The sequence below is a fragment of the Ostrinia furnacalis genome, unplaced genomic scaffold, assembly GCF_004193835.3.
Source record: "Ostrinia furnacalis isolate ACB-3 unplaced genomic scaffold, ASM419383v2 OfSCF1808, whole genome shotgun sequence".
Lineage (NCBI taxonomy): Eukaryota > Metazoa > Arthropoda > Insecta > Lepidoptera > Crambidae > Ostrinia > Ostrinia furnacalis.
In genome coordinates, this window is record NW_021132047.1 from 124,492 (window position 1) to 150,321 (window position 25,830).

The window sequence follows — 25,830 nt, forward strand, 5'->3', positions numbered from 1 at the left end:
TCGTGTCTTTAGTACACAATTTACTTATTAATCATGTTATGGTGATGGCGCACAAAAGCTTGCCTGCCTGCCTATCATTGTTAACATTACATTGACTGGGTAGGTATTAAATTTCATCATGCATTTTATTTGTACATACAGTCAAATGACTCTATTTTTTTGTTTTAAAATAGCACCTATTTACATCCTACATAAAATCCCATAGTTTACTTTACTGTCGTCTGTTCGTTTATTTATTTATTTATTTATTTNTATAATATTCAGTTTTATTTATTTCAAATTCAATTTTTTATTGCACATTAAGTGTCTTTACACAAGGTCTTAAATCAATAACAATTAAACTTCAAACTAAATAATACTTAAACAGTTTTTTTTTTTTTTTTTTTAATCTTAATTTAAGGAGCTTGATCAACATTAGGCGACCATGTCGCTCCGTACAGATACATTTTAGTTACATGAATGAGTTTGAGCAGAGTTACCTCCGTTTCAAACCCACTCTGACCAATTTGTATAGTGCTCTGGCTTCCTTTGATAGAGGAAAAGCCATAACACTATTACATCCCCCGACATTCCACAAAATTTCACAAGAGAACTGTAAATTAATTCTAAATTGCTCGTTGCGGACACATTCCATCAAGATATGATAAACATCTTCAATTACATTGCACTCACTACAATTAGGCGTCTCGGACTTTCTCATCATATAAGCGAATTTATTTAGCGGAATGTGTCCGGAACGAATTCTTAATGCTATTACTGATTCTTCTCTACTTAAGCAGTTGTCAATCCAAGGAATACTTAATGGTTCTGGTTGTATTGTTCTATACCAAATACCAGCATCTCTCGATCTCTTATCAAAATGTTCCTTCCACAATTCGTAACACTGTCTCTTAGCCAAATGTAAACATTCAGTGAAGAATGGAAGTGTCGGTATAAGACATCCATCTGTAGAAGCTTCCCTTGCCAATCTGTCTACTGTTTCATTGTGAGAGATACCACAATGGGATGGAATCCACTGAAGAAGTATTTTCTTTGACTGGTTTTGTATTTCTACAATGAGTTTCAGGATAACATAGGCAATCGGGATGCCTCGAAAAGTCGAGGTGCACCGAGCCAAATGTTGCAAAGCGCTTCTTGAATCAGTAAACAGTACAAACTGAACTCTGTCGTTAATAGATAAGATGTAAGACAGTGCTTCGGCAATGGCAATTAGTTCAATGTGCATAATAGATAATTTTGAAGTAATTTTGAATTTAGCATTAATATTTAACTGAGGGTCGTATATAGCAGCACCTGAATCACCTAAGTCTTTGGAGCCATCTGTAAATACATAGTAGTATTCATTATATTCTGTATTAAATAAATCATAAACAGTTGATTTTAGTTGCTCTGAGTTGCAAAGTCGTTTTGGTTTATCAACATTAGCAATATAAGGTCTTACAATGTGCGCCATATTAATGTAACTAACCCATACATCCAATGTAAACATATCTAAAAGTGAGGTATTATGTACTGCTAACTCTTGGAAAGAATCACTGACTGTCACCAAAAGAGGAGTTTTAGTTCTTTTCCATTTGTTACTTCGACAGAGGTTGGCAAGACTCTCAATGGAGTGAACAATTGGATTAGCAGTCAGAGATCTATTTTTTAAGTAATATTTATAGCCGAGATATCTTCTACGAACGTGCAATGGTTGTAGTGATAATTCGCTCTCCATAACATGGATTGGCGTACTTTTAATAAAACCACCTACGATTCTCATTGCTGTGTTTTGCACTGAAATCAATTTATTTAAGTGAGCTTTGGAGGAATCATCATACAAGAAACAGCCATAGTCCATTCGGCTGCGGACAGTAGCTATATAGATATTTCTTAAATGTTTCTGATGTATACCCCACCCAGATCCTGCCAAAACTTTAAAAATATTCAGGAATTTTAAACATTTCTCTTTTAATTCATTTAAATGTTTGCCCCATCTAAGGGCACGATCTAACCAGAGGCCCAAGTATTTAACCTGTTGAACTATTTCTATTGAAGTATTATTAATTTTAAGATCCACGAATCCTCCAAAAGGTCCTTTTTTAAAAATGCAGAGTTTACTTTTCGCTGATGAAACCTCTAGGCCTAACTTTAATACTAAACTTGAAAATAAATTTAATGCAGATTGCAGTTCAACTAAACCCTGACTTATCATTTTACTTGATACATATAAAACGAAGTCGTCTGCATATTGTGTAATTCTTACGTTTTTGATTTGTTTGCAAATATCTATAGTAGCTATGTTAAAAAGTAACGGGGATAGCGGGTCACCCTGAGCTAGGCCACTACCACAATATCTAGTTACATTTGTATTATCTATTTGGATATTTATATGTCTTTCCTGCAAAAAATTCCAGATATATTTGCATATTTTGGATCCTACATTGAGATTATTTAATATATTCATTAATGCTGTGAGATCAACGTTATTGTAAGCGTTGTCAATATCTATAAAACATCCTAGTGTGGCTTGGTTGTTTGCAAACCCTATTTGTATGTCCGTTATTAATTGAGTGAGATTGTCTAAAGATGATTTTGTTTTCCTAAACCCATAAGTGAATTCTGAGAATGCAAATTTTTTTTCCAGATACCATTCTATTCTTTTATTGATTATAGAGTGAAAGATTTTACATACACAAGATATAAGAGAAATTGGGCGCAGCGATGAAATGGAGTTAGGGTTCCGACCTGGTTTTGGAATTGGAACTATCTTTATGTCTCGCCACTGTGATGGAACAAAACCTGTGTTTAAAAACAAATTATACAAATTTAATAAATGCAGTTTTCCATTTTGAGGCATATTTTTAATCATTGAGAAAGAAATGTTATCGTGACCAGGGGCAGTATCCTTTGGTTTTACACATCCTTCTAGCTCATGTAAAGCTATAGGCGTCTCAATTATCATATTATTGGAATCAAAAGTTTGAGTAGGAGGTGTTACATAATCGGGACATAACTTTCTTAGAAGTTTACAAGCCTTGTCATCATCTACTTGAACTTGTGCTGAATATCTACCCTTAAACCATTTCATTTTAGCCCAAGTTTCACTTGAAGAAGATTGTTCACTAATTGAGTTACAAAATTGATGCCAACTTTTTCTTTCAGCTATTCGTATGAGCCGTTGAGATTCATGGACTTTCTCTAATAATAATGTGTGATTATCAGGTGTCGGGTTGCGTCTAAACATTGCAAGGGCGCGTCTACGTACAGCAACTGATTTCGATAATTCTGCGTTCCAAAAAGCTTTAGGGGTAAATTTGGTTTCTGGGCTTTGACAGATTTTAATACATGGTATAAATAAATCTGCTGCATCATTAATAATATTAAGAAAATTATCGTATGCTAATTGAGGGTCATCTGGGATAGCCAGGTTTGAGAATGATTGTTCTAAATGATTTTTGTACGAGAGCCAATCAGCCTTTTTAAAATTTCTTTTTTCCCTTAAAAATGTATTGATTAATAATTTTGACGACATTTTAATGATTAAATGATCACTACCTAACGACTCATTGGTAACATTCCAATTGAAATCTAAAAATAAATCTGAAGACATTAATGAAATATCTGGCGCTGATTCACGTAGTGATCCCTCCACCATTTGGAATCGTGTTGAAGAGCCGTCATTTAAAATAATTAGGTTACTATTTAAAACGGAATCTAATATTTGTTTGCCCCTCGAATCTGTTTTATTCGACCAATTTGTATGGTGACCATTAAAATCCCCCAAAATAACAGACTTTACGCTACATAAATTAAATATGTAGTCCCAATCGGACTGGGTAGTACGTATATTATTAGGACAATATATACCAATAATGGATTCAATGTTACAGTTGTAGATTTTAACTTTAACGACCTCAAAGTGTAAATTTGGATGTATAAATTGTATGTTTTCTGATTTTATTGACTTGTGTATCATAATTGCGACTCCGCCGTATGGCAAGTCCCTATCTCGTCTATAAATATTATAATTTTTAATTTTTAATTCATACTCCTCCTCTAGCCACGTCTCAGTGATAACAGCAACGTGAATTTTTTCCTGGATCAACAACTGCTTAAATGAACTTAACTTATTTTTAATACTACGAGCATTCCATTGGTAAATATTTAAAAAAGAATTTTTTGTGACGTATCTATCCATTAAAGAGAGAGGAAAACTGCTTAACACAGGTTAATTCGGAAAAACTCTCAACAAAATATGCTAGAATCCAATCTTTTGCAAGAGAAATCGAACACTTAATTTTTTCCTCTAAATTACATTTTCTCAAAAAAATAATGTCTTTTATCTTTGCAATTAAAGTACTAAAACTGATTAATTTCCTGGTATTTTCTTGTTCATCCATTTCCGATCCACACGGCGAACCTTCATCGACAGAGATATTGCTGGATATCGCAGCTGATTCCTTTATTTCGCAACTATCGCGCGGCTGTTGTTTCTTTTGTTTACGTTTCGGCGTGCGGGCGGCTATATCTGCATACGTATTTTTGTTCTGCGACTCGGGCGTAGACACGTGCGCTTGCGCCGCGGCCGGCGGCGGCGGGGTGAATGAGGCCGGTTCGACGTAGCATTCAGCTAATATATCGTATCTCGTATTGTGACTTGTATTAGGTGTAGCTATATGGATAGGTGTGTGCTCCGAGACCTTTTGTATATTTTGTTGTCTTGGACTTGGTGGAACGTACATAGATAAGGCTTTTTTGTACGTGACTTTATATTCTGACATTAATTCCCGTACCTTTTTTTCCTTTATGTATATAGGGCAAGTTTTAGACAAAGCCATGTGTTTGCCCCCACANGAAGTTAATGTCTGTTCCAGGTTACTCAGGTGTTTATTGTATGCAGATTTTTGTAGTTGGTAGCATCTATGCCTTAACAGCTCAAACTCTAAAATATCACGTGGATTTTTGTTATACTTGCGCACTTTTAGTCTGCATTTGTGTTTTTCTTTTAATGATTTGATAAGGCTCGGCGTGAACCAGGGCGGGAACTTATAGTTTGGTGGTTTAGACTTCGGGACATGCTTCTCGATTACATTGCGAAGGATGGCATGGAATTTGGTCGACATCAGATCAACTCCAAGGTCGTCCGGTAATACGTCGTTCCATGATATCTTCTGTAGCGCAGCAACTATCTTAACGTAATCAGCCTTGAAGAAACAGAACTTTACGTCACTATTCGGCAAAAGAGTTACAGGGTCAGCACTAGGGACTATGAATTGAAGCGGTGGATGCAACGGATCCACTGATGTTAAAGGATCTGAATTTAGGTCCAATTCCGTAATGGCAATTGAACAAAGTACCAGGTCTAGTATTTTACCCTTCACATTTAAAACACANTTTTTTGTACGTGACTTTATATTCTGACATTAATTCCCGTACCTTTTTTTCCTTTATGTATATAGGGCAAGTTTTAGACAAAGCCATGTGTTTGCCCCCACAATTGGAACACAAATAAGTGGTGCTGTCACAGTTATCATGGTGCTGCGCACATTTAGGGCATATAACTTTATTAGCGGGACACAGTTTTTTATTATGTCCAAAGCGCCAGCATTTTGAACATTGTGTAACGGGAAATACATATGTGTCAACTTTTATTCGAAGATCGCAGAGATAAATAAACTGCGGCAAAATGGGCCCAACGAAACCAATCCTTACAGATTCGCATGGTAGCCAGCCACTATCGTTTCTTCGATTAAGCCGTTTAACTGAAAAAATGTCTACTGAACTATGCAAATATTTCTTCAGTTCCTCCTCATTTAGCTCCAAGTCGATATCTTTTATTATGCCATATGTGACTCCAACTTCCCATGTTTTTTGGCATTTCCATCCCCTTTCTTTTAAAGCTTCACAATTTATGAAATATTCTGCACATTTTTCTGATCTAAAATTTATTAGCATTTTATATGGGTTAACGTATTTAATTTTCATAATACCCGTTAGATTATTCTCTTTCATGATTTTAGCCATCGTAAACTGTTTTGGTAATTTTTCCATGCTCATAACACTTATTTGTATGTCTTCTAACAATCTTTTCTTTTTGGATTTTTGGTTCACAGTTTGCCACTCTTCTTCGTCCTCCATAATTTGTTCTTCTCTTCTTCTTTTGTTCAAATATACATCTCCCGTCTCCATATCCACATTTATCTCAACATTTCCATCGTAACTTAATTGTGTAAGGTCCTCATCGATTTTTTCCATATTTTCGTTCAAAGTTATGTCATTACTGCACTCACTATAGTCGCCTGCGACTTCATGCGAATCTGAGTTATCCGTCATCACTTATAAGGTGCATATCGCAAGCGATGTCGCTAGCAATGCGTAGATGCGTTAACGAGCGAGGTGATAACAAAACGAATATTCCTCCACAATTGGAACACAAATAAGTGGTGCTGTCACAGTTATCATGGTGCTGCGTACATTTAGGGCATATAACTTTATTAGCAGGACACAGTTTTTTATTATGTCCAAAGCGCCAGCATTTTGAACATTGTGTAACGGGAAATACATATGTGTCAACTAGAGTAGACTAGTTTGAAGTGGCGAATAGATGTCGCCACACCTGTCGGCGCTCTATACTCGGGTAGCAGGGTTCGTAGGTTTTTAGAAATAAAAGTTCATATAGACTGGTAAGACGGTAACTGTATTGTGTAAGCGCGAGGATGGGCCCTCAAGGCGTCCGACCGGTACCGAGGTTGCGTACTGACTAACTAAACTAAACATTGGTTTTTCTCTCGACGGTCGGCGGCCTTTTCAGGTAACAACCGTAAAACAAAGTAAAAATAACACGAAGATACAAACAAAACAATTAGCATGAAACACATGGCAAAGGTTGGCACAAACATAATACAAAGTAAACAACAAACAATAGAAAGACATTACAAAGGTTGGTGTTGCTTGATACACAGACACCTGCAATAATTGCATAGATTAACAATGGACCACATGTTACGTCGGCGAAACACTAAAAAGACTTGGGTTTAACATTCCGACAATAAAATCCTAAAATTGCAGGTGCGTGAGAAACTAAAATTACCATGCTCTAAAATTANTCAGGCGGAAGAGTCCCCGATAGTACGCGCGGTGGAGTATGCCATAGTGAGGTGGTAACAGCGCCATCTGTTGGTACACTAGTTTTGTAGTGGCGTATCGTAGATGTCGCCACAAGAGCATTACAAATCTGAATGATCACAAAAACACACCCACGTGTCGCTCCCATACCTCAGCCACTAACTCACTTAAGCGCTAAATCTATAGCTTACCACTAAGTGTTCCCGGGAATATAACGCCCGTATTCACAAACGATGCTTGCTTAAGTGAAGCAGCAAATCGAACTCACAGCGTTGAATAGAGCTCTGTGATTGGTTTGTGTAACCCTGTGCGTCCACGCGCTCTGTGAGACCTCGTAGTATTGTTTGGGAATACGGGCATAAGTTATTTAAAAAAGAATGTGCGAGGGTATTCACCCAACAATCTACACCTCGATATGGGTGGATCACTTATTAAGGGCTCGCAACGAAACGCCCACTGCTGGGCAAACACCTCCGAAGATTTTCACAACCGGATACAAAGGTAAAGTTACTAATATTTGCAAGTCTCGGTTAAGTACAGGCAGCACTTCAAAAGGCCTTCTTTTTAGATTGTTAAACAAACCCTCTCTTAACCCATCAGACTTGTGAGCCCCACATAACCTACTCTGTCCCCGCAGGTTAGGTAAAGCCCGGTCGCCGAGCACGTAGAATTTCGTCCAATGACCCCAAGCTACCCCCAGTCGTCCTGTCGCAGAGACATAATTACGCGTGAGCGATAAGGATGGGTAGCTTGGGGTCATTGGACGAAAATTCTGGGTTACGTGCTAATAACAGATGGATAATTATCTGTTGATAATAACAAAAAAATGCGCTCGTGAAAATGAACTGTATTCGAAGTTTTCGAACGTATATTTCCGCACTTGTGTCTAGTGACTCTAGTGCTGGGTGTTAATCAACATAGATAGTTATAAAACCTATCTATTTAGCTCTTGGCTCTATCTAGCGTTGGATAACTTGACAACAATCAGCAACCAAAAACATAAAGCAACAATCAGAATTTCTTATGAAAAAATTAGACATATATCTATCTTAAACTGTAATTATCTTGATAATTTCTAACCCTACAAGCAAGCGAAAGATCGTGGATTCAATTCCCACCTGAGGCGATCGGTTTGTCCAAGTTAAGTTAGAAATTGTTAATGTAAACTATTCATGTTATTTTTTTCTCCTCCAGCCTACTCGCAATCCCAGTCGCACTCTGTAAACCTGGTCTCCGAAGACCTGGTGGCTGGCCACCGGCCCCACGGCAAGATGTCCACGGTCCGAAGGTTCTTCTGCCTCTTCGTGACCTTTGATTTGCTGTTCACCAGTTTGATGTGGCTGATTTGTGTTATGGTGAGGTTTGACATAGATTTTACTTTAATTAGTCTTTATAAACAAATAACAATATTAACTATGGGGCAGCAAGGTTTTGAAGAGGCCACGTACCACCCACAAGGTGGACCGACGACCTGCTAAAGGTAGCAGGAAGGCGCTGGATGCAGGCCCCTACCAACCGTGCGATGTGGAAGTCATTGGGGGAGGCCTATGTTCAGCAGTGGACGTCCTGTGGCTGAAATGATGATAATTATGATTTGATATAGTCTGGTCTGCGAGTACGGAGAATTTTGTCCAATGACCCCAAGCTACCCATCTTTGTCGCTCGCGCGTAATTATGTTGCTGTCGCGCTCGCACACTCACTGCGGGCGCCCGTCGTACAGTCGCGACAGCAATATAATTACATGCGAGCGATAAGGATGGGTAGCTTGGGGTCATTGGACAAAATTCGACGTGCTCGCAGACCAGGCTTTAGTTACAATAAAGTTACTGTATTTGTTCACAGATGCGCGGCGAGACACTACAACAGATATTCGACAGAGAAATAATACATTACAACATGAAAACGTCCCTTTTCGACATAGTACTGGTAGCCATCAGTCGGTTCACACTACTACTTCTGTTCTACGCTCTTCTGTACATCAACAACTGGAGTGTCATAGCAGTAAGTATTGTTAGGGGCCGGTAGATCTATTTTCATAAATGGATACTTAACTTTCACTTTAAATTGCCTCATTTTCTGTATTCTGACCTTTCTAGTGTGACATTGACATTACGTCAATGTCACTATGACAGCAGCTCATTAACGATACCGTTATTTTAACGTTTTAGATTTTTCACAAATTACAGTATTAGGAATTAGGTACATTATGAAATAATATTTTTATTTGTTAATCAAACAAGTAATTACGACGTTATGATGCGTTGAAGTTCCGCGTGACTTGACGTGTGCTACAAACCTTAGCGTCACAGGCTTCTTTTAAACTTAGGAGCGCTTTATTTCTTTAAATTTTCATTAGTTTGAAAAAGTGAAAAATACGTGTCAAGTATTTTTTGATAAGTTAACCGACAGACTATTTCAAAATCTTGTTTTTTTTACCCAGGAAACATCCAGGTAAGCGCTAACCTGGATGTTTTCTGGGTAAAAAAGCAAGATTTTGAATTAGTCCATCGATTCCTCAATCAGGGTGATTTTGTGACGATCAAACGTCAGCGAGACTTCAGACACAAAATATAACAGAATGTAAACTCCATACCACACTTCAGTAGACCTAGACAAAGTGCAAATTATAATCGCAAACCAGTCGAAAAGTGGTCGAAATTTTTGTATGGAGTTTTGACGGATTCGATTTTCGATTCGATCAAAAAGTGCGTTTTGTCTAGGGGGGCTGATCTGTATGCCCTGTCACATCATAATGTCAATATCATCCCTCCCACGCCGCTTCAATATTTCAGGCAGTGAGTTAAGCGCTAGACGTATAACTAATACATCTAAACCGCTTAAGTTAGACGCTTGAAATTTGACATGCAGGTACCTTAGTAAACTTAAAGCTTAGTTACAACAGGATATTGCAAAATTCCCACGGGAACGGGAGTTTGCGGGAAAAAACATTTGTATGAAAAAATCTAAACCGCGTACATAGTTAGGCTTTTTGATTGCGTGTCCGGCCAAAATAACCGATGTCCGGTCTGTCCGGCTTTTGTTAGGCTTTTTATTTGGCTGCCGCGCCAGGCGAAATCGCGCCATCGAGCCACAGAATAAGGCACGCACGCATCAGGACGTTGGGCAACCGATGATGATAGTACTCACTCGTGAGCTCACTAATTGCACCGGCTTTTAGGGAAAATGTCCGGCCAAATTAAGCACATAGTCCGGCTTTTGTGTTTTTGGACCTGGCAACCCTACTCCCGTGCCGTTCCTATACCTCAGAAGGCCTGTTCATCTCCGCGAGTTTACATCAAAAACAAAACACGCACGATGGCCCACCTACAGGATACTATTCAACAAGGCCTCACATACGAGCGAACATTGACTCACGCACGCGTATTCTTGTGTATGATGGAAGAAAATAAAGAAAATGGTGTACTAAATACTGTGCAGTATTTAACTGCCTAAATTCTGTGTTTTTCACAGAATGTACTTTTTTAAGTTGCCTCAAGACACTGAGAGGTAAATAAGTAGTTAATATTATTCATGATAATTCATGCTAAATCATGTATTTCCCCCGCCATTTTCCGCAGTTTGGCACGTCACGTCACATCATTTTACCGAAGTCAGCCCTATAGCTTCGGCGCAGTGCCGATCACTGACGTTTGTCAACAAAATGGTGGTTGACTCTTGAGACAGGCTAAATTACACCATATTGTTAAGAGCGTTGTAGCAAAAAGTTGGCGTTCGAATTTTAGGTTTTTATTGCTTGACGTCGCGTAGTGAGTGCGCAAACTGCATTTATCTGTACAATTTCAACGCTGCGTCGACTAAACGATCTTAATCCGTAGTTGTATCGTACCTAAGACAGTACATCATACATAATAATAAAGAAATAATGTATAATTTACCTATTTGATTTTTTCTCAGATCAGACTTTTAGCAAAATCAAGTTACGTAATTAATGTATTTTTTACACTAGTAAATCCCGCGACAAGTTTTTAATCTTTAAATTGAGTAAAGTAATAAGTTGATGGGTTTGAAAGAATTTATGTTTTATTTTATTCTTTTTACAGCATCAAAATCTTGTTTATGAAAAATATTTACTACTTAAATTTTACTTTTGACTTTTTAGTTTTTATGATGCGGGTTGGAAAAATTAAAATTTATTCTGATTTTGTGACGTTTCCGCACATAAATATGGATAGGTTAAATAAATAGAATGAAATGTATGAAAACGAGCGTGCCATTTTTTAAACGTTATCTATAATATCTGTGTCCATCAAAGAGCTCGTAACTAAACATCGTAAGTGCCATTCAAATTATTATACTATAAAAGTTAATAATAAATATTTAGTTTTTGTAAATCTAAACAAGTCAGGAAATCAAAGAGGTAAATACTGATATCATTGTGATTTTATAGAATTTATTATTATAAACCACGGTCGTATAATGCTAATAAATCAGAGGTAACTTTAAGATTTTTATCCACAGAGCAAAATTTATCTTATCGTGGTTTTAAACAGTTATCCCATTAGGTACACATGCGTTCTGAAATACAAACCCATCAAAAACAATACTTGTCAAAAAACCAAGTCTCACTACTCAGTTGTTCTACGGTAAAAAGTTGTGAGATCCATGTAATACCAAGTCCAGTCAGGAAATCATTAACGTTTTGGCCATCGCATGAAAACACGTGTAAATTAAATTATTTAGTGCGAAATGAAACGAAATTTTGCATGCCTGTGTAGACATGCAAAATTTCAGCTCAATGGGAAAACGGGAAGTAAGTAAATTTTAAGTTACAAGATTTTACAACTCCAGATGTCAAAGAAAATAAAAGCTTGTAGATAGCTTTACAAAGAAAATAAAGATTTATAAAGAATATAAAAAGTACTGCCTACGATACATTTGTTAGGCCGTGTTGCACCGTCTTACTTTAACATTGACATCAAAATTTTGGATGTCAAAAATCTGTCTAACATAAAACACCGGTTATTGTCAGTTAGGGTCAAAGTTAGGTGGTGCATCTCAGCCTTAGTGTATTTTAATTAAATTGGATGACGAAAATAATCGATAAGTGATCTCACTCGAATATTTCTTATAGTAGGTATACAGGATGTCGAACAAATGGTTACTTACTGAAAAAGTGCTTCATGAGACCTAGCAAACGGCATCAATAATATGTTTAAGAACGAACTGAATATATTCAAAAAACCTATATTTCCAGCTTTCATACATTTAATACAGTTACAAACAAACACGAAATCAATGGTTTCTGAGAATTCTGAGTGTCTTAATGCCGTCCCCTTTATCTGTTTATTTAGTATTTATTAATCAGTATCTTGATGATATTGTAGCAAGTTAAACCTAAAATCATGTTTTCCGTAAATAATATACAGTGTGTCCGGGCATGTAGTGATCAAACTTTAAGGGCGTAATCTATGGACAATCTTATCGGTGAAAATACTTTAAATTTGGGGCTTAACCCATTTCTCGCATATTTACAAGGATTTAAGTTTTTAATTTTAAGTTTTCACCTCTTTCTTCAAAAACAAGTGATAGCGTGGGTAGTTTAACATTAATAAGCAAACATTTTATATCATGCGATAGCCAATAAAATTATCTATTAGTAGAAGTAGAAAATAGATACAAGTTTCATACATTTTAAGGGTGTAAGAATGGATTTAATTAGAAATAAACACGATTTTCTTCACATCTTTTTCAGTTATTTCCCAACACAAGAAAAACCAGGTCGTTAAGGTATGTTTTATTTGCATTTTATTATTAGTATTTGAGCTATTCTACAAAACGAATGTAAATTTATTAGTCTACGTCTATTAGTTTCGACGTAATTGTTGAACAAAGACACCCCTTCCCAGCGGTTTCCATAGCGCACGCGACATGCGAAAATGCACTGCCTGAAAGAATTACACAACCTATTCCGATTACTATGGAAACCGCTGGGAATGGGTATCTTTGTTCAACAATTACGTCAAAACTAATAGACGTAGACTAATAAATTTACATTCGTTTTGTAGAATAGCTCAAATACTAATAATAAAATGCAAATAAAACATACCTTAACGACCTGGTTTTTCTTGTGTTGGGAAATAACTGAAAAAGATGTGAAGAAAATCGTGTTTATTTCTAATTAAATCCATTCTTACACCCTTAAAATGTATGAAACTTGTATCTGTTTTCTACTTCTACTAATAGATAATTTTATTGGCTATCGCATGATATAAAATTTTTGCTTATTAATGTTAAACTACCCACGCTACCACTTCGATGGGTGCCTGGAATAAAGCCGCAATCGACAAAACACAATTTTACAGGAGAAGAGATTTAGTGAAATTTTTGAATAATAACTAAACTACGAGGCGTATCCAAATGGTTTGTATATCAAACGATGCGTTATTTTTTCTGGAGTAACATATAATGTGCATAAGGTTATAGTGCTTAGAATATACCTTAAAAAAGGTAGAAATACATATTGCCGCTTCATACATTGAAAGTCGGTTCCGTAAGAGTCCATTGTGGTTTTATTCCGGTNGCACACATCTCCTGCCCAATCTGCATCACAATATCCTGTGATTTTCTCATTACCATCTTTGGTGTAAATCAATTTCAAATCTTTTGTGCCCTGTAGATATCGAAATATTCTCTTCACTGCAGTCCAATGCGTAGCCTTGGGATTGTTGTTGAATCTGCTCAGTGTGTTAACTGCAAATGATATATCTGGCCGGGTAACCTGAGCCAGATAAAGCAATGAACCAATAGCTTGTTGATATGGACAGTTTAACAATGCTTCTTGTTCTTCATTTTCATTAAATTTCATACCAACTTCAATAGGTGTTTTCACAGGTTTGCAGTCCGACATTCTGAATCTTGCTAACATTTCTTTAATATATTTCTCCTGATCTAATACAACATCACTTCCACACCTAGTGATGTGCATGCCCAAGCACTGGCTAGCTGGGCCTAGATCTTTCATTTCCAAGTGTTCTTTTAATTTTTCCTTAAATAACATCTTTGTAGACTCTTGAGCAGTAAATAAAATTAGATCATCAACCCAGACAGCTATAAATGTGTTCTGTTCTATATTGAAATAAACACATGGATCTGTTTTCGATTGTTGCATTCCCAACTCATGTAGGACTTTGTTAAGTTTGACATTCCAAAGCCTACTGGCCTGTTTTAGCCCATATATCGATTTATGTAGAATGCATACCTGAGATCCCTGTTTATACTGTTCTGGTTGCTCCATATAGATAGTTTTATCTATCTCTCCTTGCAAAAAGGCTGATACAGCATCCATTTGATCTATTTCCAGATTATATTTAGCTGCCAATGCAAACAAGTAGCGGATAGTGGTGTACCTGACAACTGGTGAGTATGTTTCTTCATAGTCTAATCCATTTCTCTGAGCATAGCCTTTTATTACAAGCCTAGCCTTGTAACTGGTGATATTTCCACTCTGGTCGGTTTTCGTTTTGAATACCCACTTGTAGGGTAGAGCCTTTTTCCCCGGTGGAAGGTCTGTCAAACTCCAGGTTTCATTTTTCATTAATGAATTGTATTCTTTATCCATCGCCTTCTTGGATCAAAAGTACTCAATCATACTACAATTTACGAAAAAATCACGCGTGACGCATATACGTCAGTGGGCAGTCAACTGACATAGACCCGGCGTCTACGAGTGCCAAAGCACGACTGATTTATGCCATTTGATGCACCCGATTTTATAGTATTTTCAAATTAATTTTTCATTTGAAGATTGAAGATAGATATTTTTTCTTTTTCACACAATAATAGTACTATGTTTCTTCTTAAGTATAAAGTAGTTTATGTTGCCAAATGACTTTCAGATTATGAGATGTGACCTGTTTTCTTGCAGTAATTTTCTCGAATTTTGACTATCTTAGACATGATAAAAATGCATTTTAATGAATTAAACATCAAAATTTTCTCAATACACTTTCTTCTTCAGGGTATGCTTATTCTAATGAATACATTCTATCTTCTTACTTAGAAATAAATTTGTTGTAATATTAGTTCAAAGTTGTGCCTTCGCGAGTTACCTGGAAATCGAGCTTTCGAAATTCGCTGTTTTCGTAGGCAAAAATCCAATTTGAACGAGATTTTGTCAATAGACATTCCGTAAAAACGTATGATAATTACGATGATATAAGTCAAAAGAAGCTATAACAATAAATTATATGACTAAAATCATTTCGAAATCTGCCAAATACTCGATTTCTGCATGAAAAATGTGACAACGCTCTTAATGACATTGAGCATACATTTTTTTAAATACCTTCGCGAAGTAAAACTTCTGTACGTAGTACTTATTATTATTCTGTGACCTCAGGCACCGACTCAGTTATGTGCTAGACCTATAATATCAGAATTGGAGTATTAGATTAATTAATGAATTCAATATTGGTGTAGATAAATGTGCGTTTTGTTTCAGATCTCAACGGGAGGGACTTGTCTCTTCTTAATAGCGAAAGTTTATGTGTTCGATGTGAGTATAAATATCTAAATTAAATAAAATAAATGGCCAACTAATTAACTAAATAGTGGAATTTTTCCCATCGTTATTGAAAGATTTTCAATTTCAACTATCGATATGAAAACTATCGACATACCATCATCCCTACTTCTTCATCTACTTGTAATTTGAACCCTAATCTCCTACCAATACAGTCGTTTCTTCGAGTGGTCGGACTCACCCCAGACAGTGTACCAAGTGTCATTTTATCATCTTTACTTCTTCAGCATCTACCTCTAATTTGAACCTTAACCTCCAACAAATACATTCGTTTCTTCCAGTGGCCGGACTCATCGCAACCTGTGTACCAAGTGTTCCTAATACTCACTTCTTTCACCCTCTCCTGGGGTGAGACGTGGTTTTTGGACTTCAGAGTGCTACCGCAAGAGTTGCAGGCCAAACAGATTTTGGACTCTATTGGTAAGTAATTAGACTCTATTTAACCACGGTAGAAATGGCGAATTTAAGGCCACAAAGCATTATCTAACCTTTGTAAAGCGGAAATTACAATTTTTGAACACTCACAACCTAAATTAATGCCAAATGCCCTTTTTTACCATTAAACCTTTTCCTAGCGAGAATTAGGCTCAGTTGCACCATCTTACTTTACCAAAAATGTGTCAAACTACATATAAAAAACACCGGTTATTGTTATAAAGTCCGTTCGCCGAACACGTAGAATTTCGTCCAATGACCCCAAGCCACCCATCCCGGGCGGCCGCAGTGAGTGCGCGAGCGCGTTTTTTTAAAGTAAAATGGTGCAAGGTGCAACCTGGGCTAAGATTTAGAATTCCACTAAGGCTTCCACAGACCAAACGCGGGTCAGAAGCAGAGCGGGTCAGTTGCAGCGCGGCAGTAGGCACACTAAAGGCAGCGGCAGTTTCAAAGCAGTTGCAACGCGGGCGGTTGTCAAAAAAAACAATATTCGAAAACCGCTTTCAACGCGCTGCTACCGCCCTGCCTCCGGTGAGTCATGCTAATATGGCCGCCATAGTAATACAACAGCGCGGGCCCGCGCTCCCGCCGCTTCTGTCCCGCTCCCGCGCCGCCTCGTTTGTATTTCGGCAGTTGCAGTGCGGCGCGGTTGGAGCGCGGGCCCGCGTTCAAATTTGGTGTGACACACTTCAAAGAGTTTCTTGTATTACAACTTGCGCGGGCCCGCATTACTGCGCTGCTACTGTCCCGCGTTTGGTCTGCCGAAGCTTTAAATCTTAACTTAACTTATTATTTGTCCCAACAGCCCACCAAGGGCCCTCAGAACGCACCCCCCTCTTACCCCCGCGGCCCGCTGGGTCCGCGTACGGGGAGTCCACCGTGAACTGGTTCTCGCCGGTTGACACGCCCGAGGGGAGTCCGCGCCCGCGCCGCGCCGGCGAGCCGGTTATACTCACGCAGGAACAGGTATGTACCTTATTCCACAGGGTTAAAGATGGTTTTAGCTTGGCAGCAGCTTGCACCATAAAGACTATTTCAGCTTGACACTATTGAACTGGAGTATGATAACAACAGACAGCGCTAGCGCGCGCCACTATACGCTGTGTTACGGAGACATATGGGCGATTTTAGATTGACGCAGTTGACCAGTGATGGCGCCCGCGGGCGCTTTTAGCGTGACGCTACCAAGTGATTCAGTACGGTGTCAATAGATGGCGCTGTATCTTAATATCTTCGCTGCGCTTCGATACAATATGATTCAGATTGACGTCAATAGATGGCACTTTTGCTGTAATTTGTGTTCGTTGCGCTGCGACGCAATACGCTTCAGATTGATTGATGCATAACCATTATTTATCAAGTGAAACGTCGTCCTTAGGCACAAATGAGGACAGTCTCTTTTGTTACGTTTTAGCACGACTAATTCCATTGAGTAACTTTCGTCGACACGCCCGAGGGAAGCCCGCGCTCGCGCCGCGCCGGCGAGCCGGTTATACTCACGCAGGAACAGGTATGTACCTTATTCCACAGGGTTAAAGATGGTTTCAGCTTGGCAAAATGGAGCTGGAGTGTGATGACAAGAGATGAAGCTAGCGCGCGCCATTATGCGCTGTCTTACAGAGACACAAGGGCGGTTTTAGATTGACGCAGTAAACTGAAAAACGCGCCGGCGAGCCGGTCATACTCACGCAGGAACAGGTATGGACCTTATTCCACAGGTTTAAAGATGGTTTCAGCTTGGCAAAATGGAGCTAGAGTGTGATGACAAGAGATGAAGCTAGCGCGCGCCATAGTGCGCCGTATTACAGACACACAAGGATGGTTTTAGATTGACGCAGCTAACTGGGAAACGCGTCTGCGCCGCGCCAGCGAGCCAGTTATACTCACGCAGGAACAGGTATGTACCTTATTCCACAGGAATAGAGATGGTTTTAGCTTGGCAAAATGGAGCTAGAGTGTGATGACAAGAGATAAAGCTAGCACGCGCCATTATGCGCTGTCTTACAGACACACAAGGATGGTTTTAGATTGACGCAGCTAACTGGGAAACGCGTCTGCGCCGCGCCGGCGAGCCGGTTATACTCACGCAAGAACAGGTTTGTACCTTGTTGCGTTAGAAATTAAAGCGATTTCAGCTTGACACTTCCTGAGCTGGAGTATGATGACATAGCGCGCGCCACACTGCGCTGTGATTCAGCGACATAAAGACGGTTTTAGATTGACGCAGTTGACCAGTGATGGCGCCCGCGGGTGCTTTTAGCGTGACGCTACCAAGTGATTCAGTGCGCTGTCAAGAGATGGCGCTGTATCTAAACACTGTGGTACAATACTATGCGGTTCATATTTACTGTTTTTGACGTCAATAGATGATAGCACTTTTACTGTAATTGGTGTTAGTTGCGCCTCGATGTAAAACCTTGAAGTCGCCTTTAGATACAAATAAGGATTATAGTCGCCATAATTACACCATTATTTTAGCCCTGCAATGCCATTGAGTAACTTAAAGCGTTCAGTCTTTAAGTGACATTTGTCAATTCGCGGTCTCGCTCACTCAAATATACTCCTTGACATTTTCTTATGGAGTCACGCCTAAGTGACATGTATTCTGTCGATTCGCGCTCTCGCTCAGTCAAATACACTCCTTGCTCTCTTATGGAGTCACGCCTCTTGCGCTCTCACTCATTGTCAGTCAAAGACACCCTCGGTCCTCTCCCATAGAGCCCTGCCTATCCTCGCCCTCAGAACGCACCCCCCTCCCGCCCCGCGCCCGCCGGCTCCGCGTACGGGGAGTCCACCGTGAACTGGTTCTCGTCATACTCACGCAGGACCAGGTACCTTGATACATAGGGAATAAGGATGGTTTCAGCTTGACGCTAGTGGTGTGCCTCTTTAGGGGGACAGTGCGGGCTACAATGTGCAATATTACATAGACACAAGGACGGTTTTAGATTGACGAGCGACACGCCCGAGGGGAGTCCGCGCCGGCGAGCCGGTCATACTCACGCAGGAACAGGTATGGACCTTATTCCACAGGTTTAAAGATGGTTTCAGCTTGGCAAAATGGAGCTAGAGTGTGATGACAAGAGATGAAGCTAGTGCGCGCCATAGTGCGCCGTGTTACAGAGACACAGGGACGGTTTTAGATTGACGTTCGACACACCCGAGGGAAGCCCGCGCCCGCGCCGCGCCGGCGAGCCGGTTATACTCACGCAGGAACAGGTTAGTGCACCTTATTGTGTAGAGAATAAGGACGGTTTTAGATTGACGCTAATGGTGTGTCTCTTTAGGGGGACAGTGCGGGCCAATTTGCGCCATATTACACAGACACAAGGGCAGTTTTAGATTGACGATCGACTCGCTCGAGGGGAGTCCGCGCCCGCGCCGCGCCGGCGAGCCGGTCATACTCACGCAGGAACAGGTAAGTCAGTCATAATGCATGGTGATAAGGATGGTTTCAGCTTGGCAAAATGGAGCTGGAGTGTGATGACAAGAGATGAAGCTAGCGCGCGCCATTATGCGCTGTCTTACAGAGACACAGGGACGGTTTTAGATTGACGCAGCTAACTGGGAAACGCGTCTGCGCCGCGTCGGCGAGCCGGTCATACTCACGCAGGAACAGGTTAGTGTGCCTTATTCCACAGGGTTAAAGATGGTTTTAGCTTGGCAAAATGGAGCTAGAGTGTGATGACAAGAGATGAAGCTAGCGCGCGCCATTATGCGCTGTCTTACAGAGACACAAGGACGGTTTTAGATTGACAGATCGCAGAAGCAGGTCAGTGCAAGCGAGAGTGCGCCATGATTCTGAGGCATACGGACGTTTTTAGCTTGGCGCTTCTGGACTGGTTCTTAGCGGTTCAGTGAAATATTAAGAGATGGCGCTATACTTGCTTTATCTTCGCTGCGTCCCATTGCAATCCAGTTCGGTTATGTTTTGAATAGATGGCGTTAATTCTTACTCCTAGTCCACTCTACATACTTGTTTCGTGAAACGTCTTCCTTTTTTTTATGATGAACAACGATGCACTAACGTCTACGTAACTACAGCTACCACCTTCATAGCGACTTAGTTATCTTTCACTCTCCACATTGACCCTCAAAACAATTAACATTGTTCGCCGAAAGTCACCTTAATATCGTCATTATCAGATCAATGTACTTACTGTTTTGCAAAGACGCGTGTTCAGTCTTGCATCATCAGAGAGGATTCGCGATGGTCAATTGGGGTCAATTGGTCATAATCGATCGTGGATTAAATGATTAACCAATCAATGGGCCTTTTGTCCATTAATGTCGGCCGGTGGAAAATTTTTGCTGACAGAGGTGACCGAGTTTTTGTTGAATAATTACCAATTGCTATTGCTAATAGTCCCGTAAGGTCGTAGCACACTCATCAACCCGGAAAGCGATCGTAACCGTATCAACTAGAGGCGGTCAGTATTCTTTGTATGAAACTCCATACGCATACTTATCCTCACCGTAACTTAAGGCTGGTTTTAGTGTCACGCGGACTGTCAGTGCGGATCGCTCCGCACAGCCGATCTGTATGAACTGCTAGGGAGCGGAGCGGTTCCTCCGGACCGCATTACTCTAAAACGCTCCCTAGAAGTTCATACAGATTGGCCGTGCGAAGCGGGTCCGCACCGGACGGTCCGCGTGACACTAATGTCCATTCAGCGTAAGATGGTGATTATGACAGTTCTGTTTAGTGAGGCGCTCCTTATAAACCTAATCGATATTTTTTAGAATCGAGAATATTTTCTATAGAAATCTAATCGCCTTTTATTTGTTTGATTTTTAATCTTGATCAAAATTATATCTATGAATTTGAACTATCTGGAAATGGAATAAACGTGAATATTCTTAGTGGTACAAAATAAATCACAAAGAATTAAATATATGCATTTTATTCAATAAAACATCAAAATAACAATAACAAACAATACGTGGAGAAATCGCATAAAACTAAACCGTCATCTAAGGCAAACGCACACGTACTGACTTAGCTTTGACCTGCCTGAGATAATAATCGTGATTCGATGGTAAGATGACCACCATGCCGATTACTGATTTATTGCGATTGTTTATGTCCCATCCCTATGAGCAAAAGTTCCGACTAACGCAGAAGCAATTCATTTAATATTTTTTCTCAATTTTTTCTAAATAATAAACTAATAAATAATTAGAAATTCTTGTTTAGGTTAATTGAGAAAGATTAGTGATTGATATTTTGGAAGGATGAAAACACACAAAAGTAATTGATTTTTACAACTCAATATTTTTATTCGTAGAAAGTTAGAATCATAAAACGAAACGTTTTATCTGTCTAAATCACCATCATAAGTTGAATGAACTATAAAACCAGCCTAAAAGCCTCGCCTCGCGGTTGACAGCGCGCGAAAGGCGACACAGTGTTGACTGTTGATCCTTTTCCGAGTTGACAAGTCTGCTATGACCTTGACCCCTAATGGTAGGCTAATGCTTGTGTTATGAGTGGGTTCACCACAATAGTCCAGCGGCGGGGTTCGAATCCGCGTTCCTCGGATCTGACTGAATGGACGTCTGCGGTGTTTCCGGACGGATACGACCTGCAAGCTTTCAAGAAGATAGCGTATCTTCACCTTAAAGGCCGGCAACGCACCTGTAACGCCCCTGGGTCTGCGGGTGTCTATGGGCGACGGTAATCACTTACCATCAGGTGATCCGTCTGCTTGTTTGCCTCCTGTCACATAAAAAAAAACTCGTTTCGGTCAGTCTGACGCATGCACCATTGGATTTGGGCTATTGTCGCTTTATTTAAACCCGAATTTAATCAAATTGTGTGAAAAAACACAACATTTAGCTGTGTCCGCGATTTTTTTTATATCATTTCTTTTTATGTACACTGTTTTTCAAATACATACCGCGTTTTATCCGCGGATCATCCCTTTTCTAATCTCTCTTTAACCGACTTCAAAAAAGGAGGATGTTCTATTTTCATCCTATAATAAGAGGAAAATAAAATAATACATGCCTAAAGGTAACAAATGCTATGAATATTGATAACTCAACTCACGCCCATATTCACAAACAATGCTTGCTTAAGTAAAGCAACAAATCGAACGCACAGCGTTGAATAGAGCTCTGTGATTGGTTCGTGTGTCACCCTGTGCGTCCACGCGCACTGTGAGACCTCATAGTAATGTTTGTGAAGACAGGCGTCATTCATTTAAATGACCTTATTGAATGTTTCTTTTTGAATACGAATGACCATTATACAATGTGGCTCTTATCTGCTTGGAATAGAAACTATTTTGCAAGAAAAATGTATAGGCTAATGTGCTGTAGACAATATGAGCACTTACCTACCATTCAATTACCTCATCAGTTTACACTCCAGTGCAAGGAAAGTACGACACTATGGATTACTAGCTTTCCGCCCGCGGCTTCGCCGGCGTGGAATTTTGTCTGTCACAGAAAAACTTTACGCGCGCGTCCCGGTTTCAAAAACCGGGAAAAAAACTATCCTATGTCCTTTCCCGGGACTTAAACTATCTCTATGCCAAATTTCATCAAAATCGGTTCAGTGGTTTAGGCGTGAAAGAGAGACAGAGTTACTTTCGCATTTATAATACATATTAGTATAAAATTATCACTTCACGGTAAATAAAATATTTACCGTTAAAATAGATATTGTTGCAATAAATCCCGTGAAGTGATAATTTTATAGTAAAAATGCAACATAATAGTTTAAAATATTATATTAGTATAGATTAATTTACCCGACTGCGCCAGAAGGAGTGTTATTACCAGCCTGTAGAGTAGAAGTCGGTATCTCAGTAGATATTGTCGCGTTTTTAGCACATTATTAGACTCTTTTTCCATACCAGTTGCTCATAATAATGTCACATTCAATGACCCTATCTACCGAATGTGCAGATCGTACAATAATGTAAGTGAAGATCTGGACCTCTTCGGTCCAACTAATACATTTATTCGGACTTGTAGGGATAGGGTAAATGAATTGTTATAATAAGATTGAGTGAAACTGTCTTTTGTTTATAAGCCCGTTTTTTTGTTATTTCTTTGTTATTTAAATGCTGTGCCTGGCTCTAATCGGAGTTCAGACTTAATATTGTGTTATGTTGTTGTGTTAATTGTATTGTTATTGTTTGTTCTCTGTAGCTGTGCCTTATATAAATAAATAAATAAATAAAGAAATTGTTTCAAAATCGCACGTGTTAAAATTACATACAATTCTAATGTTTGGTAATGTCGACCAATTTGCTATTCGTATCTCCAAGAATAGTACAACACTTGAATAAACATGAATCCACATCACAGTGCGTTTAAAAATTACGCATTTTAAAATTACAAGTGCCGCGTGGCTTTGACGTAATATGAAAATACTGTAAAGTTTATACAAATGAAAATTAAGACGTTTCATAAATTGTCAAACAAACTTATCTCGTCTGATTCTGTGTTATCAGATAAGAAATAGAGTTCACGTGAGACACGTGATAACTTCTTTTGAACATAATACTAAAAAGTGTGATACTTTACTGAAAAATCGAGATAAATAATGTAGCATCTTATACATACAATTCTAATAGAGATGTTACAACAAAAAATAATAGTATGTTGTGCTGTTTATTAGCTATAGAAAAGAAAGATTCACTGACAATATAGTCGTAAAATGAAGCTGTAAAAATTTAAAAGAAACCCCGCTGCTGGATAAATATTTTAGAAAGAAACTACAATAATATATTTTGTATCACAAAGGTACAACCTTTTTTTTAAAAGGCGTCCATTATAACTACCTAAGGTACAATCGACAGCACAGCATATCTGACTATACATTTGTATTGTAATATAGCTCTTAAAAACAACTACGTAAGATTCAGCAGTGTTTAGATTTAGCTTAACGTGCTGTCATCTGCAGGGATATTCAAAACACCGATTTCGTAGTTTTGGATATATCTGTTACTGTCGCTCATGCTGGTATCTCGCTTTGTGTGAGGGGAAGGGAACTTCGGATTACGTTTTTGGGAGTAGCCCCCATGTACCACAGCGATAGCTTGATGTCTCATTCTGTCCTCTAAAAAAAGTGGAAAAAAAACTCATAAAAAATGCTGTGCACCTGCCATTGCTCGGCACTGCACTATAATTAGCGCTCGTTATATACCTACACCCACCGCGAAACCGGTCAGTACGCTACTTGCTGCCATAAGTGTCATAGCAGTGTTTTCGCAAATACACAGTTCCATTGTGGTTCCGTTGACATTCCGTGTGGATATCACAGTTTCGTTTTTGTGTCCTGTGATTTCTTTGTGATTGTAAAATCATAAGTTTTAAGTTTGCGCTCTGTGAATTTGTGACGTGTGTAGTTAGATTGTAATTTTTGTTTTTGTTTTGAACTAGACTGGTATTTTCGATCTTAAATTCATACTGGGTAGAGCCAAATGACTACTCTATGGTGCTCTTTGCACTTTTTTAACAGACTTCAAAAAAAGGAGGAGATTCTGTTACATGACCATTCATAAGTAGATACCTATTAGCAAACGGGTTAAAATTATTGTGTATGATGAAGTTTCAAATTTCTCTTTGTTTGTAATCAGAATTTTTAAAGAATTCGAATTCCAACTCTATTTTTAAGAGCTTACTTAAGGAGAAATGTGGGGACATCAGGCCTCCCCAACCCGTCTGGCCAGCGTGGGGAGTGTAGGCCAAATCCTCCATTTGCCTCTGGTACATTAGAGGGTCGTGCTCCTGGAGTGGAGACTAAATGACCTGATGAAGTTTTTATCCATGAATTTTGCGAGTATTATAAATCTTCTTTTTTCTTCTTATGTTACCTTTTCCTATTTCATTTGGGTTCGAGATATAGATCGTTTCATCCATGAAGACGCGCCCCACCATTCTTCCGCTAATGTTTGAGTGTTATCGGTACACTAAATCATCCATAAGTGCACACGCACACTACAATAATGCCTTACGGATTGCTCGGATCAAACTCCCCGCACCCCGAGACCAAACATTAGTGGGGCGCGTCTTCGTGGATGAAACGATCTAATAAACATTTCTTTAAAATAGTTTTTAGTAGTTTCTTCTTTAACTGAAACGTGTCTAAGCACGTGACATTTGACTTATCTCTTGATATTTGTTTTGTTATCTAGTCATTGCACTATTATCGTGTACATGTGTGTAGACAAACGATAGGATAATCTTTTAGCTCAATGATAATCATGATTGCTTTCAATCAGGGTTCGAAAATATATATGTTACGGCTAAAGATAAGTGTGAACATAAACTTAAGATTAGCCGGCTAAACTTAAGTTTATCTTCGACGAGGTGTTAATGTTAGTTTCTTCTATCTTTAGCCGGCTAAACTTAAGTGTAACCGCAGGCCCTTGGCTAAAAATGTAGAAGGAAATGGAAAAGGAAACAATGTAATAATGTTTACTATTTTGACACGAAAACTTTATTAACACGTTCCGACGCTGTACTCCAGTCCACTATGACACTAACAATCTTCACATAAATGTTTCATACACCTATACCCGTACTGTTGTTCACAATATTTTGCAACAACAAGTCTGCTCTCTATGAAACTCTAATGTAAAATCGACGGTTGTTGCCGTAGTGTTTTTTAGATTGATTTTCGTGAAAACGGCGAGACCCGTACTGCCATAAAATGAATGAATTCCACCTTTACAGTATGTGCCGTTACCGCGGCGGAACGTGTTAAAAAATAATCACTTTCATTACA

The 25,830-nt window shown here is 38.9% G+C and overlaps 1 protein-coding gene across 1 annotated transcript in view; it reads left to right on the top strand.

Moving 5' to 3' along the window:
• Nucleotides 1-7,412: 7,412 nt before the first annotated feature.
• Start1 (Steroidogenic acute regulatory protein-like) overlaps nucleotides 7,413-25,830 on the top strand; it is a 28,707-nt gene continuing 10,289 nt past the window's right edge. The window contains exons 1-6 of the mRNA XM_028305897.1: nucleotides 7,413-7,608; nucleotides 8,302-8,462; nucleotides 8,951-9,109; nucleotides 15,570-15,623; nucleotides 15,932-16,070; nucleotides 16,891-17,051. Of these exons, the coding sequence (XP_028161698.1) occupies nucleotides 7,485-7,608; nucleotides 8,302-8,462; nucleotides 8,951-9,109; nucleotides 15,570-15,623; nucleotides 15,932-16,070; nucleotides 16,891-17,051 (798 nt within the window). The 5' untranslated portion in view covers nucleotides 7,413-7,484. The remainder of the gene's footprint in view (nucleotides 7,609-8,301; nucleotides 8,463-8,950; nucleotides 9,110-15,569; nucleotides 15,624-15,931; nucleotides 16,071-16,890; nucleotides 17,052-25,830) is intronic.